This window comes from Hippichthys cyanospilos, chromosome 13 (assembly GCF_059441005.1).
Source record: "Hippichthys cyanospilos isolate Australia breed blue-spotted pipefish chromosome 13, RoL_Hcya_1.0, whole genome shotgun sequence".
Lineage (NCBI taxonomy): Eukaryota > Metazoa > Chordata > Actinopteri > Syngnathiformes > Syngnathidae > Hippichthys > Hippichthys cyanospilos.
In genome coordinates, this window is record NC_142381.1 from 9,638,069 (window position 1) to 9,654,675 (window position 16,607).

Below are 16,607 nucleotides of genomic sequence, written 5' to 3' on the forward strand. Positions count from 1 at the left end.
CCTTGTGTTTTATGTTCTTGGATGTTAACAGGTTGTTTTTAATATTACAAGTTTAAACAATATAACATCTGGTGTTTTACCTGCACTTTATTTTGAATATAGCATGCACTAAAAACGCACATGTATTCGTCATTTTTCAGTTTTTTTCTAATTTTGACATGCGATGCCGCTGATGTTCAAAATGTGGATTTGTAAAGACACTTGTGGTGTGTGATATGCTAAGTCTGGGTTGCACATTTTTTTAAAACCTCTCGTTTTTCTCACTTTGGATTGTGAATGCACTCTTGAAGCATTTTCATCATGTGCTGCGAACTTTAAGTTTACTCACAGTTTCCCGGTGATGATTTTGGCAGTGCCCCTTTCAGATTTAATTCTCAAGATTTTTGTTGTTTTGTTCAAACTTCCCTACTTGTCCCTGTTGCCGGTGTCTCATTTCGTTTGATTGCACCCGTCTGTGCTTGTCAACCTGGCCCATGTGTCAACCAATCTCGTCCCTATGACACATTTCTTGTAGGTAATACACGTTATCACGTCAGTTTGGTTTGTATTGATTTGGTTGCTGTCCTTTTCCTGCAAGTTAAGCTAGTATATTGTTTTAGTCCAAGTACCTTGCTTTCCTTTTAATTTTGGTTGAATTTAATTGCCTTTTAGAGAGTTTTTTCTTATACATGGTTTCCTTGCATTTGGGTTCTCAGCCTCATCACATAACCATGACAGTAGAGCGGAGGTAGTCGAGAAAATATTCTACGTGGCTGAATGGATATATATATATATATATATATATATATATATATATATATATATATATATATATATATATATATATATATATACACACACACACACATGTGTGTACAGGAGATTACAGAATGGCTATTTGGGAGGCAATGAAAAGCTGAATGCCATTTTATTTTACAATTTCAATTGAAATGTTACCAGGTTCACAATGGATGGTATCCTTTATTTTATATAGTAAATTATTTTTTGTACTAATGTCCTTGGATTGTTTTGCTACCTTTTTTACGTTAGTGTCTGATGGACTTTTTCTTGACTAAATTGGCACAAAAAGAACTTTACAATATGCAACACGTTATTATGACTAAATGGGTGCAGGGTAAATTTTGACCGCGTGGTGTCAGTGTAACAGTAGAAACCAGCGCGCATGAGCATTTTATCATCATATTTCTTACAGCAACCTCCCGTTGTCTTGTTCAGTCCTGCGCAAACACATCCGACGGCGATGCGTGGCGAATTCTGGGAATATTTTATTTTCATTTTCATCTGGAGTTGGTAGAATATAATGAACATTGTCATCCATCGAAGCTGTGTGTTATACACTCGTATAGCTGTGTTGTTCTTGTGAGTATTTTTTGGGGCCGAGGTGGGACAAAGAAGAAACATGTCGAGGAACGGACGATGCTGTTTGGCCCGCTTTGTGATCGCTGCGATTTGGTGCAGCTTGGCTTCGGCCAATTTGAGATATTCCATTTTGGAGGGGGTCAAAGAAGGAACGACAGTCGGAAATATAGCCAAGGATCTTGGTTTGGATAAAGGCACGCTGAAAGAAAGGAAGTATCGCGTCGTTTCGAGTGGAGCTCTGCCTCTTTTCCACTTGAATCCAAATGATGGTATCCTCTATGTTAGCCGCCTAATTGATAGAGAGGAGGTGTGCGCACAGAGTGCAACGTGTTTGGTTAAATTAAAAACTTTGCTAGAGAACCCACTCGAGGTCCACTACGTGGAGGTGGACGTTCTGGATGTAAATGACCACGCTCCAAGTTTCCAGGAGAAGGAGAAAAAAATGGACATTTTTGAGTCGGTTTTGCCTGGAGCTCGCTTTCAGCTGAAACCGTCACGTGATCTTGATAGCGGTTCTTTTTCCGTGCAAAATTACAAATTGAGTCAAAACGAACATTTTCGTCTGGAGGTCAAAGACAGAGGACAAGACGGTAAAATACCAGTATTGGTTCTGATGAAATCTTTGGACAGAGAAGCAGCACGAAGCCACTCCCTGGTGTTGACTGCTCTAGATGGAGGAAAACCTCCAAAATCTGGAGACATGAATATATCAATAACCGTATTGGATATAAATGATAATGCTCCTGTTTTTTCCCAAGATATATATTCTGTGATGCTCCATGAAAATGCTCCAGTTGGCACAATAGTGGTACAAGTAAATGCAAGTGATTTGGATGACGGTCAAAATGGAGAAGTGATTTACTCTTTTGGCGACAGTGTGAGTAATGCTTTATTTAAAATTTTTGACATTAACCACTCAACGGGGGAGATAGTGGTTACTGGTGTCATTGACTACGAGGAGAGAGACACATATCAAGTTGAAATACAAGCATCCGATAAAGGGGCTGCTCCATTAACAGCAGAAAAAAGTGTCATTATTAAGATAGTTGACATAAATGACAATGCACCTGAGATTGAAGTGACGTCATTTTCTAGTGCCATTCCTGAAGATTCCAGACCTGGGACTACAGTTGCTTTAATTAGTGTGAATGACTTGGATTCTGGCTTCAATGGAAAAGTTGTTTGTTCCATAAGTGAGGATGTGCCTTTTTCTTTGTCACCATCTTTACAAGACAAAATGTTTTCTTTGGTGACCAAATTACCTCTGGACAGAGAGAAAACATCTAAATATGATATATCCGTTGTTGCAAAAGATGTTGGGCAACCTGCACTCTCATCAGAAAAGACAATAACTGTTTTTATTTCGGATGTCAATGATAACAGTCCAGAGTTTTCGTCCAGTCCTTATACTTTCTATGTTACAGAGGGAAACAATGCAGGTGCCGTTATTTTTTCTGTCAAAGCTTTTGATCACGATGAGAATACCAACACAGTCATTTCATATCGTATACTCAGGGATGGAAAAGTTGAAAACAAATTATCTTCATTTTTAAGCATAAATAGCGAAAATGGAGAAATATCAGCACTGAAAAGTTTTGACTTTGAGACACTGAAAAGTTTCCATTTCCAAGTGGTAGCCACAGATGGTGGAAGTCCGCCCCTCAGCAACAATGTGACAGTAAACGTGTTCATTTTGGATGTGAATGACAACACCCCAGTCATTCTGTATCCAATCAGTGCCAATGGTTCAGCTGAAGGCGTGGAGGAGATTCCCCGCAATTTGAAAGGAGGAGACTTGGTGACAAAAATCCGAGCTTATGACGCCGATATTGGATATAACGGCTGGTTGCTGTTTTCTCTGCAGCAAGTCAGCGATCACAGTCTGTTTTCTTTGGACCGCTATACGGGCCAGATCCGAACCCTTCGCTCCTTCACAGAAACAGATGAGGCAGAGCATCGGCTGCTTATCCTGGTCAAAGACAATGGCAATGTTTCACTCTCGGCAACAGCTACTGTGACTGTCAAACTTGTGGAGCCCAAAGAGGCTTTTGCGGCATCAGATGTGAAAAGTGCAGCAAAGGTGGACGAGGAGGACAACGTGACTTTTTATCTCATCATAACTTTGGGCTCAGTTTCACTCCTTTTCGTCATCAGCATCATCGTTCTGATCGCCATGCAGTGCTCCAAATCCACCGAGTACACTTCCAAATATCTACAAGACACCAATTATGATGGCACACTGTGTCACAGCATCCAGTACAGGTCGGGAGACAAACGATATATGCTAGTTGGACCTAGAATGAGTATCGGGTCGACAATCGTCCCGGGCAGCCACGCAAACACTCTGGTGCTTCCAGACAGGAGGCACACTTCTGGCGAGGTAAGACAACCTTTGAAAAATCAGGAAACTTCAAGTGTTGTATAAGCTGCTCCAAACAGTGGTGTTTGTGTCCTGTTGAATTGACTTTGTGTCATGAGTTATAACTTTATAGATATACACTTTGGGTGCGTTTTGGTTGCCTTTGCTTATTAAATAGACATCTGCAATAAGTTGCAACACCATTTACTTTTTAATATTTAAATATAGGCCAGCAAAGCATATCACGCTCAATTTAGTTTATTTTTGTTAGAGTTGGACATTTTGTTTTATTGTGTATTATTGCCTGTACAACTAATAAGGTGATGTCATAGATTGAGTGCTGATTCACATACCTAAGTTCCAGCAGTGATTCTTGGTTCAGGTTCAAATAAGTTTTAATGTCTTATTTTCACATTCCCTGTTATCGCGTGGAGGGGACCAGTTTGCCAGGTGCTGTTTATAGATACTAGTGCCCTGCAAGGCTGCAACTCTGAACAGCATAATCAATATAGAAAATGTTTATAGTGCATAATTGTTTCTCGTTTTTGCAAAGTATTTTCAAATAGATTTTTGGGCAATACTTTCCTCCAGTTCACAATATAGTGCTAACTTTAGTACCACACAGAAACCTTAAATTATGTGTCAAAGTAAAACTTGAATCAATATTGTCTTTACTAAGTGAACTTTATTTATTCTCCTCTAGTGACTGTCTTTTGGCTGTTTATAGGGAACCACTCAGTCAGGAGCCAATCACTAAAACAGCTGTTCATAAAACTTCAGTGACGCCAAACTCACGTCACTGCTCTCCTCACTTGGTATTCATGAAACAAGAACCCTTCCTACAGTTTTGCCCACTTTTACTGCATGTCCACTGTCCATGGTGCTGGGAACGTTTTATCTTGTTTTCGCATATCTATATACAAATAAATAAATGGTAACAACTCATTTTAGGGCTGCCTTCACGCCATTTTACGTACTGTGATACCTTAGAAATTTCCTCAAACATTTTTTAATTACAGTTTTTAACTTAAGTGGTGTGTTTTTTTTTTTTTAATGATAACATAAATGTGGCTACTGTACTGTACACAACGTACGTCCTTAATATTTATGCTTCACATTTGAACGTGTCAGAAATGTATCTGAACAATTATATTTGTACAGGAAGTGATATCAACACATGGTGTCGCTGTGATTGTAAAAGTAGCGGATTTTCCGCTGCCTTCAGGTTCCTCCCCGTCATTGCAGTCTCACTTGTGTGTGCTGACTGGGTCCAGCCTTCACGGCTGCGTTCGACCATTGTTCAACGTGTTTACATTATTTTTAAGAACTAGGGATTTTCCCGCCTTACTACGATGTATTAGTTTGTTAACAATTTGCCGCTGTAACGTAGTCGCTTTTCATCATGGAACAAAGAAGAGGCGAGGCGTTGCGCGCACAAATGTGCTGGGTCTGCTTCGTGGCCGCTGTGCTTTTTTGGGGTGTCACCTCGGCTCAGTTGAAATATTCTGTCCCCGAGGAAGTCAAGGAAGGCACTATCATCGGAAATGTTGCAAAAGATTTGGGATTAGACCGGAGCACATTGAACGAACGCAAATATCGGATTGCTTCCAGCGCAACGGAGCCTCTTTTTCGCCTAGGAGAGAACGACGGCATCCTGTACGTAAGCAGAAAGGTTGACCGCGAGGAGGTATGCGAGCGGAGCGCTGCATGTGTAATCAATTTAAAAACGGTGCTGGAAAACCCGCTGGAGGTACACTATGTTGGTGTGGAAGTTGTGGACATTAATGATCATTCTCCCAGCTTCCCGGTGGAGATAAAGACTTTGGACGTTCCCGAGTCCGTGCAACCTGGAATGCGTATTCCATTGAAAGCAGCACGAGATGCGGACAGTGGTCCTTTCTCTGTCCAGCAGTATAAACTCAGTCAAAATGAACACTTTCGCTTAGAAATTAAAGATAAAGGAGACGATGAAAAAATTCCAATATTAATTGTGCAAAAATATTTAGACAGGGAGGCAGCCGGAAGTCACTCATTAGTGCTAACTGCACTTGATGGAGGAAAACCTCCCAATACGGGTACTATTAATATTTTAATAAATGTATTAGATAGCAATGACAATTCGCCTGTTTTTTCTTCAGATGGATATTCCGTGGCACTTAATGAAAATGCTCCAGTGGGCACAACCATTGTTCAAGTAAATGCTACCGATTTAGATGAAGGTCCAAATGGAGAAGTTGTTTATTCATTTAGTAATAGCGTGAGTCATAGGTTATTAAATATTTTTGAAATTAATCATATAACAGGGGCAATATCTGTAAAAGGAAAAATTGATTTTGAAGAAAAAGATAAATATGAACTAGAAATACAAGCATCAGACAAAGGTTCTCACCCATCAACAAATGAAAAAAGTGTCCTAATCAAGATAGTTGACCTTAATGACAATGCTCCTGAAATTGAAGTGACATCATTTTCAAGCTCCATTCCTGAAGATTCCAGACCTGGGACTACAGTTGCTTTAATTAGTGTAAACGATATGGACTCTGGTCTTAATGGCAAAGTTATTTGCTCCATTAGTGAGAATGTCCCTTTTTCCTTAACACCATCATTACAAGAAAAAATGTATTCCTTGGTGACCAAGTCACCTCTGGACAGAGAGAAAAAGTCAAAATATGATATATCAGTTGTTGCAAGAGACGCTGGTCAACCTGCACTTTCATCTGAAAAGACAATCAGTGTTTTCATTTCAGATGTGAATGATAATAGCCCAGAATTCTCAACCAGTCCATATACTTTATATGTTACTGAGGGCAACATTGCAGGTGCCTCCATATTTTCTGTCAAAGCTTCTGATCAGGATGACAATGAGAATGCAATCATTTCATATCATATACTCAGGGATGGAAAAAATGAAAACAAATTATCTTCATTTTTAAGCATAAATAGCGAAACTGGAGAAATATCAGCGCTGAAAAGTTTTGACTTTGAGACACTGAAAAGTTTCCATTTTCAAGTGGTAGCCACAGATGGTGGAAGTCCTCCATTGAGCAGCAATGTGACAGTAAACGTGTTCATTTTGGATGTGAACGACAACACCCCAGTCATTCTGTATCCAATCAGTTCCAATGGTTCAGCTGAAGGCGTGGAGGAGATTCCCCGCAATTTGAAAGGAGGAGACTTGGTGACAAAAATCCGAGCCTATGACGCCGATATCGGATATAATGGCTGGTTGCTGTTTTCCCTGCAGCAAGTCAGCGACCATAGTCTTTTTTCTTTGGACCGCTATACAGGCCAGATCCGAACCCTTCGCTCCTTCACGGAGACTGACGAGGCTGAGCATAAACTGATCATCCTGGTCAAAGACAACGGCAATGTTTCACTTTCGGCAACAGCAACCGTGACTGTCAAACTTGTGGAGCCCAAAGAGGCTTTTGCAGCTTCGGATGTGAAAAGTTCAGTAAAGGTGGACGAGGAGGACAACGTGACTTTTTATCTCATCATCACTTTGGGCTCGGTCTCGCTCCTTTTTGTCATCAGCATCATCGTGCTCATAGCAATGCAGTGCTCCAAGTCCACAGAGTGCACTTCCAAATATTTGCAAGACACCAATTATGATGGCACATTGTGTCACAGCATCCAGTACAGATCAGGAGACAAACGCTACATGCTCGTTGGACCCAGAATGAGTATTGGTTCTACTATAGTCCCGGGCAGCCACGCCAACACTCTAGTGCTCCCTGACAGGAGACACACTTCTGGCGAGGTAAGACAAAACTTAGTCATTAACATTTTGTGTGTCCCCTCACTCTTTTAACATAATAGTGACATTGTTTCCCATTGATGGTTTGTTTAGTTTAAGTAATGAAGATCTGAGTGTAGGCTCCAGCAGATTGTTTTATTTACTATTTTTTTTCAATTTGGGAGACTTGTTTCATGGTACATATGTATTTTAAATCAGTTTTTAAGCCTACCTTAAAATCCATGCGTCATCTTGACTTCTTATAAGTGTTGTCAATGTGCTGGTGCTTATTCCAGCAGACTTGGGTCAGTAGGCAGAGTACGCAGTCAATTGCAGGGCAAAAAAAAAACAACCATTCACAAGTCACTAACCCCTATCCATTATGCCTATCGTGGATGTTTTTTAAACGTGGATGGAAACCAGAATACCCGCTGATAACCCACACGGACACGATGCAAACCCCACACGTGAAAGTCAGAGCTATAAACAAATTGGTGACCTCTGAACAGTCAGAAGAACATGGCAAGACTTCTGCCCCAATAATAATAATAGTCATAAGAATAATCATAAACAGCATGGTGATTCTTTTTAGAAAATAATATTAATCATTACAATAATCATAATGATAAAAATGTTTACGCTTTCTATCGGTCAACTTAAACAATACTGAGTGTAATGTTTATTATTGAGAAAGTTTTGGTATGCGTATTTGAGTTTAGAAATTAAGTCTCATTTCCTATTTGGGCAAAATAATGATATATTTAATTGTGAACCATTTTTAATTACTCATTTCACAGTTCACCATCTAGAATATCATTTTCATCATGTGAGCTTTGTGTTGCATATTTTGTACACTGATGATGTACCGTTTCACATGGTTTTGCTGGAGAATGCGATTAGGATATCTGTCACCTATTTTTTTTTTTAAACACTTTGAACCTTTTTATACAAATTTTGGACCACATATTTTTCTTTTAATCTGCAAGAATATAGTTAGGATATTAAATACCACAACAATATTTTGTATTTTACATGATTTTATTGATGCATTGTGGTTTCTATTCGCTTGGTGTCACTGCTTGTGATTTAAAATTTCTCATCGTATCGAGTGGTTCGGCTTACTGCGCTTGCGCGTCATTGTGCACTTGGACTTGGGGCGTTAATTCATCACTCAGCTGGCCTAAACGCATTATCAGTATTCTAAGCGTGCTTAATTTTCTTGATCCTCAATTCCTTCACTTGTGTTTCCCCTGCAAGAACTCATATTTGGACTCATAATCGGTGCAATATGTTTCGACGTGGACGCGTAACATGGACGCAGCGCTTGCTAGTTGTCTTCTTTTGTTTGGATGTCACGTTTCATGTCACCATTGCACAGCTGCGGTATTCGATTCCCGAAGAAGGGATGGATGACGCTTTGATCGGGAATGTTGCAAAAGATTTGGGGTTGGATGTGAGCGGACTGAACGCCCGAGGATTCCGCATCGTTTCCGGGCCGACAGAACCACTGTTTGTATTAACAAACAACGGCATGCTACGCGTGAAGAGGAAACTCGACAGAGAACAGATTTGTGAGCGAATCAGCCCCTGCGTTGTCAACATTAAGATGGTTGTGGAGAACCCACTAGAAGTGCATTATGTCGCCATTGAGATTTTGGATGTGAACGACCACACTCCCACCTTCCCCGAAAACGAGACGCGTTTGGAGATTTCGGAATCTGCTCTGCCTGGTGCGCGCTTTCAGCTGCAGAGCGCTCACGATCCAGACAGCGATGCGTTTTCAGTCCACTCGTACAAAATCAGTCAAAATGAGCATTTTCGTTTGGAGGTTAAAGATCGGGGGGAAGACGGCAAAATCCCCGTTTTGTATTTGCATAAGGCACTGGACAAAGAAAAGGCAGGGAGTCATAAACTGCTTCTGACAGCACTCGATGGCGGGAAGCCCGCGAGGTCAGGAAGCACGGAGGTTTTAATTAACGTGTTAGACGTAAATGACAACATGCCCGTTTTTACCTCGGATTCATATTCGGCAGTGCTTAAGGAAAATGCGCCAATAGGCACAACCATTTTGCAAGTAAACGCCACAGATTTAGATTATGGTCTCAATGGTGTTGTGGTGTACTCTTTTGGTAATAATGTTAACAGTAAATTACGCAAGATTTTTGATGTCAATGCTCTTACTGGAGAAATTATAGTTAAAGGACTAATAGATTTTGAAATGAAGGATAAATATGAAATTGATATTAAAGCATCTGATAAAGGATTAGCTCCACTAGAAACAGAGAAAAGTGTAATCATATCTATTGTGGACATTAATGATAACACCCCTGAAATTGAAATCACATCATTTTCAAGTGCTATTGCAGAGGACTCTAAACCTGGGACCACTGTAGCCTTGATAAGTGTAAACGATAAGGACTCAGGTGTCAATGGAAAGGTCATTTGTCATATCAGTGGTGACATACCTTTTGCGCTTACACCCTCCTTACAAGATAATATGTTCTCACTCATAACTAAATCACATCTGGACCGAGAGCTTCAGTCCAAGTATGATGTGACGATAGTGGCAAAAGATGCCGGTCAACCATCATTGTCCTCTCATAAAACAATAAGTGTGACTGTGTCCGATGTGAATGATAACAGGCCAGAGTTCACAAGTAATCGCTATACTTTCTATATTAATGAGAACAATATTGCGGGAGCCTTGCTGTTTTCAGTCAGCGCTCAAGATAGTGATGAAGGGGATAACGCTGTCATATCATTTGACATCGTGAGAAAAGGGGAGGAACACAAATTAATGACATCATTTCTGAGCATTAACTCTGAAAATGGACATATTTCAGCCCAAAAAAGCTTTGATTTTGAGATGCTGAAAAGTTTTAAGTTCCAAGTAGTGGCCACAGATGGCGGAAGTCCCCCACTGAGCAGCAACGTTACAGTGTCAGTGTTCATTTTGGATCAGAACGACAATGTTCCAGTCATCCTGTATCCAGTCAGCTCTAATGGTTCTGCTGAAGGTGTGGAAGAGATTCCTCGAAATTTGAAAGCAGGAGACTTGGTGACTAAAGTCCGAGCCTATGACGCCGATATTGGATATAACGGCTGGTTGCTGTTTTCCCTGCAGCAAGTAAACGACCATAGTCTGTTTTCTTTGGACCGCTATACGGGCCAGATACGAACACTTCGCTCCTTCACGGAGACGGACGAGGCTGAGCATCGACTGCTAATCCTGGTCAAAGACAATGGGAACATTTCACTCTCAGCAACAGCGACTGTGACTATCAAACTTGTGGAGCCCAAAGAGGCTTTTGCAGCTTCGGATGTCAAAAGTGCAACAAAGGTGGACGAGGAGGACAATGTGACATTTTATCTCATCATTACTTTGGGCTCGGTCTCGCTCCTTTTTGTCATCAGCATCATCGTTCTGATTGCCATGCAGTGTTCCAAATCAACAGAGTACACTTCCAAATATCTGCAAGACACCAATTATGATGGCACACTGTGTCACAGCATCCAATATAGATCAGGAGACAAACGCTACATGCTAGTTGGACCTAGAATGAGTATTGGGTCGACCATAGTCCCAGGTAGCCACGCCAACACTCTGGTGCTCCCTGACAGGAGACAGACTTCTGGCGAGGTAAGACAGAACTCAATATTTTTTCCATAATACGCGTATGCTTCAGATTTTCCATAGCCACCTTAGATCAGGCGTGTCCAAAGTCCATGCCGTAGGCCAATTGTGGCCATGTTTTTTCACCGGCCTGTAGCCTTAGTTATCAAATCCGGCCCACCAGAATTGTTGACCACAGTATGAAATGCATGTGTACATAAAAGCTACAAGATTTTCATGGCCATATGACACATTTAAAAGACTTAACTTTTCACCTAGATCGACAAGACGTCTTATGCTGGTGTGTAGTATGTGAGCAATGAGTTCCAAAATCTGTAAATTTTGCTTCGTGATATTGATGAATGCTCTGTTTGAGTGGCTTAAAACCTTGCCTACCCACACGCTGCTTTTAATATGTATGTATGTATAAATATATATTTAGATATGTTAAAAAAAAAGAGAGAATGTGACAGAGGGCAGGATGCGGGAGTTGAAGGGAGAAGGGTGGATGTGAAATAGGATTGACTGCACCAAAAAAAAAGAAAGTCACTCAAGAAAAAAAGCCAATTAATTGGTTGTTTTTTTTTTGTTTTTATTTTCTTTTTAATGCCCTGAATTGACAGCTTGAATTCCAGTTTTAAACAACGCTGTGTGAAGGTGATCAAATTCACCAAAGTTTTTCAAGTTGGTTGAGGGTTGTTGTGAAAAAACTTCCAAATAAATGTTTTTCATGTCATATGTTACAGTTTACTTTGAAGGATCAATGGAGTTTGAATGAAATATCGCTAATTGACAGGCAGCGCATTCTCTTGTATGTGTGGTGGCAGGTATTTTCACCTTACCAAATCTGGTCCTCTTTGAAATTAGTTTGTGGATCCCTGCTTTAGATAGCTGAAAATGCAAAAACTTCTAAAAGAGTCAATGTAGTAACCATTGGAACAAAAAACGGGCATTGTGTGGCAAATACCGATGTTGTGTTTACAGCTGTTTACATATTTCCTGTCTCTGTATGCAACACAATCAAAATTATTGTGATATATTTGTCAAAATTACTTACGGGAAGAAGTTGCCCTGTTGGTTTTGTAACATAATGATGCAGCATGGGATGTGTCACCTTCACTTAAATGTTTACAGTCAGGTTCTTCATGCTGTTAATCCGCTTATGTGTGTCCTCTCCAAAACAAATCAAATATCTTTAATAAGATGGCGACGTCTAATATCAACCTTTGCAAATAGTAATAGTAGTGACATGGACTTTTCCAAGAGTGTGTGTTGGTATGGGCATTCTAATGCAGTTGAATGGATTCAACAAAGCATGAATGTCTGGAAGTAAGACAGGATGAGAGGAAGAGAGCCTGCAGCTGGCGTGCTGTGACTCACAAGTCACCCCGAGTCAATTGGGGATTGTCCTTTTTAGCGGCAGCTTGGATGTTCATTCATTACAATTTATATTTCTTTCACAATGATGTTTCGTTAATAATGCTTTAGGTTCGCAAAACACTTAAGCAATGCAATAGCAATGCTTCCCTTTTTGTAAATAGGTCATGTTTTATCACATGTGTGCAATCTGCATGCTCTGCTTCTGTGTGGAATATTGTGTGTTGCCCATAGCAACGCACAAGGAGATCCACCTATCAGAGCCGACCAGCAAACGCTCAACAGTCTTAGCAACAGCAGAGGAATAAGGCAAGGGCGGGGTTAGAGAGGAGCAGTGGATGCTGTTGGAGCATGAGGAGGAGGCGGTGGGTGGGGGGTGGCATTGTTTCCATAGGCGACTCAAATTATTTTATGAAAATGGATTTATTTCAAAAGATTATATCAATAAAATCCCGACCTTTGATTATGCAGCAGATGGTGAAGATAATTAAACAACAGCAAAGGCAGAGATGTTTGAGCTCATTATTAGCTATTTTATAGTATGGATAATCACTTCTAGCTAAGAAGTAGGTCAGACTTAAAATTCCGACATGCTAGAAAACATGCCTGAAATATTCACACTTTCATATCAATCTAAGTAGTCCTCATTTGGATCCACAAGCAGAGGAGTCATGCATGTTTTCATGGATGAAGGGAGGAGAAATATCAATTCAATATAAATACGAAGAAAACCTGCTTCTGCATTTCTCTTGGCCAGCTTGCCTTAATGGTGTGTTGACGGACGAATATTTTGCACACGTGTGCATGTGCAAGGCAGCAAGTGTTACACGGTGCAGCATTGCTAAGCTGTGCCTGGACAGCAAATGCCCTGATGAGATGTATTGATGTGATTAAAAAGGAGAGCATCAAGCAAGTGCATGATGATGTCAGCGCATCACATTAGACGTTTCAGCTTGTTGTGAATTGGCTGCGATTGCATCTAATGTAGATAAATTATACCTACCAGTTGTAGTAACCAACTAGACACTTGTATTATTTGCTACTACTGATATATTATTTTTGCAGTATGGTTAATGGTTAAATTGTGGCTGTACACGGTAAATTTCTAGAGTACATTATTATTATTATTATTATTATTATTATTATCATCCATCCATTAATTTTCTTAGCCGCCTATCCTCACAGGGGTCATAGGTGTGCTGAAACCAATCCCAGTTGTCTTTTGGCAATAGGTGAGGTACTTCTGCTATGCATGTCCTTCTCTTTTATTTAAAATGTCATTTAGAATGTTGATTAACTCAAGTGCCACGAGCTCTGGTTGTTTGATATCAGATGATTGCAAAATGGTCAGAAATGAACAATCAACTCCATTGTATGTACATTTGTATCATCTGCGCTGCTCTAGCTGGGGGCGTGGCACTCTGCTCCAGTGGCTTTGTCTGTCTGCTTGGCTGGCTATGCAGGCGGATATGTGCAATTGTGTTTGCATGCTAACTGTCTGCACTGAAATTATTTCCGGTGCACTGACACTTGTCTGTTGTCTTTCACAAGTGGTTGAGAGACTCTTCCTCATTAAAAGCGCCTCAGGTGTCATGAAGAGAGTAGATCAGAGCATCCGTCAGGTGGCAGACAGATATCCTTCATGGAGATATGATTTGTAGCAAGATGAGGAAATGTAGGCAGAAATCGTTTACTGCAATTCCTTGCTTTTGCCTTGTTGATGCAAGTCACAGCTTTCTGCTCTGCTACTGCACTCTCCTTCTCGCTCATCCTCCATGTTTGCCTCATTCCCCTCCCCCACCCTCAGTCGACTCATGCCCTCCTTTTCCCGCTTTTATCTGAATGTCCTTGGGTACCTCTTTTCCTGTATGCAGCCTGTTCTGATGCTCGGACATGTCCATTCCCTTTTCTGAAAGTCAAAATTTTCTCACACACTCTACAGCCATGTGCGTGTACGTGTGTTGTGGTGCATTATGCCTTTAGGGCTGTGGCTGTGATGCCGCATGTGCTGTTGTGTGTCACTAGGGCACATTGTCTCATCTATGGCTCCAGCATGGGCGCACGGCCCCTCTCACATTGGGGTCAGCAACAACAGTGATGGTAATCTAATTTACACACACAGAGGGTACAATACAAACACCAACTATCTTTAGGTCTTTGACACGCACACACAATCCATCGTTTTCACACACAGGGCTGCTTCTCACATTGATATAGGCAGAAAGTCCTCCTAAGGGTTCACTGATCAGTATAATTAAGTCATTCAAATCAGATAAGATCCGTCGTACATTGACAAACTGTGCACCTATCTGATTCAGCATCAACTATGATGGCGTGCACTAAACCAGTACAAATTATAATGGCAATGATAAACAAATTGATGAACACCTACCTGACTGTGTCAATCAAAGCTAAGCATAGTCTGTGCTCTTTCAATGAGTCCCGCTATAACGGTGCATCTCCACTAACTAGCATATCATAGAAATGTCGATGAATTTCAGTGGTCCACATAAAAAAAATAAATAAATAAATAAAATTGAACACTTGTTTGATTACATGTCAAAAAAAATGCTGCACAAATCAAATGGCTGCTTTTCACATCTAGTCTAAACATACACATTTAATAGACTCCTGTTAGTTTCGAAATGTGTTGTTAATTACTTTTATTTGTGGTCCAACTTATTCCAGGCGCCAACATCATCAAAGAAACATACCGGTGCTTATCATTAGTTATTCCTTGTATTTAAATTGTACAGTTTTAAACAAATGAACAATATTATTTTCATATTTAAAATCATCTGGATCCTGATGTGAAACCACATAATGTTTTTTACATTAAAAAACAACATACTGGTAATATATATATATATATATATATATATATATATATATATATATATATATAATATATATATTTGTGTCAAGTAGTGTTAAAAACATGGACAATATATTTTCCATTATCAAAATCATTTGGATTTCGACAAGATACACTGTGCACTAAATGAATTTTGGGGTTATGTCAACAATAAGGTATATTTGTCAAACATTAAAAAAAATGTAACAATGTTGATCATGTGTGTAAGCAAATCTGCTACATAAAAAAAAAGACAATTATGAGTAAAAAAATTGAGTGACCCAATACTTGGATCAATTCGCCCCTAAAAAGTCTGAGACTTATTTGGTGTAAACAACTCACAATAATTGGTCAAATTAACCCAAAAATGATTTGACTGTTTTATGACCCAAAATTGGGTTATTTTTAACCCAACTATGCTTGAAGTGCAGATTGCTTACACACAGAATAAATTTTGAATACTGCATTTTTTTAATTATATATTTTTTTTAGGTTTTGTCTGGAATCGAACAACTGAAATAAATTAAAGTCTCCAAGCTATTCAAACACACTGAGAGGCATCTAGTATATTGTGCAATTATAGTGAATGGAAAAGTCAATAGCGGATTACATCAGGATGTGACAATGATTACAATGAAGCTGACCTTTGACCTTTATAATCACCAATTACATGCAGCTGATGTTGCTAAGGATGCACTATGCTCATGTATAACTTAAGATGGATGATGAAGCATGTCACCTGTCATAATATTTGGTTACACTTACAATACATTCAAAAGATTATTTACACATTGCTTTTTTGGACCTAAATAAATAAACAACTATAAGTCATTAAATAATAAAAGTGAAATGGACAAATTACATTTTGCTCAATTGTGACAAGAGTATGACACTTTTTTCCCCATTTATACTATTTATGCAAAATAGAAGCTTATGGTAACAGTGGGAGTAAATATTTTGTGCTAAATGGAACAGTGTGGCAATTATTTACAAATAAAGTATTTCAAACAGACATATGGATGAATGGGGGTGGCTCAGTGGAAGAGTGGTTAGAAGCATGTCCGTCTCACAGTTTAGAGACCCGAGTTCAAATCCAGCTCGCTCTGGGCTTCCTGTGTGGTTTGCATGTTCTACCTGAGCTTGCGTAGGTTCTCTGCGGGCACTCCAGCTTCCTCCCACACTCCGAAAACATGCATAGCACATGTATTGGACACTCGAAGTTGTTCTTACGTGTGATTGGGTAAGTGAATGGATGCAGGGATGGATGGATAGATAGATAGATAGCTGGATGGATAGATGGATAGATAGA

General features: G+C 39.8%; 1 protein-coding gene across 16 annotated transcripts in view; it reads left to right on the plus strand.

Moving 5' to 3' along the window:
- The window catches only part of LOC148413760 (protocadherin alpha-3-like), a 158,205-nt gene that overhangs the window by 58,087 nt on the left and 83,511 nt on the right, over positions 1-16,607 (plus strand). Inside the window, exon 1 of one of the 16 annotated variants that reach the window (XM_088430747.1) lies at positions 1,086-3,739. The exons of 13 other annotated variants lie outside the window; for them this stretch is intronic. In XM_088430747.1, the coding sequence (XP_088286873.1) occupies positions 1,400-3,739 (2,340 nt within the window). In that variant the 5' untranslated portion in view covers positions 1,086-1,399. Of the gene's footprint in view, positions 1-1,085; positions 3,740-4,922; positions 7,479-8,541; positions 11,095-16,607 lie in introns of those variants that run through there. 2 more of the 16 variants (XM_088430737.1, XM_088430742.1) reach the window with 2 other exon arrangements.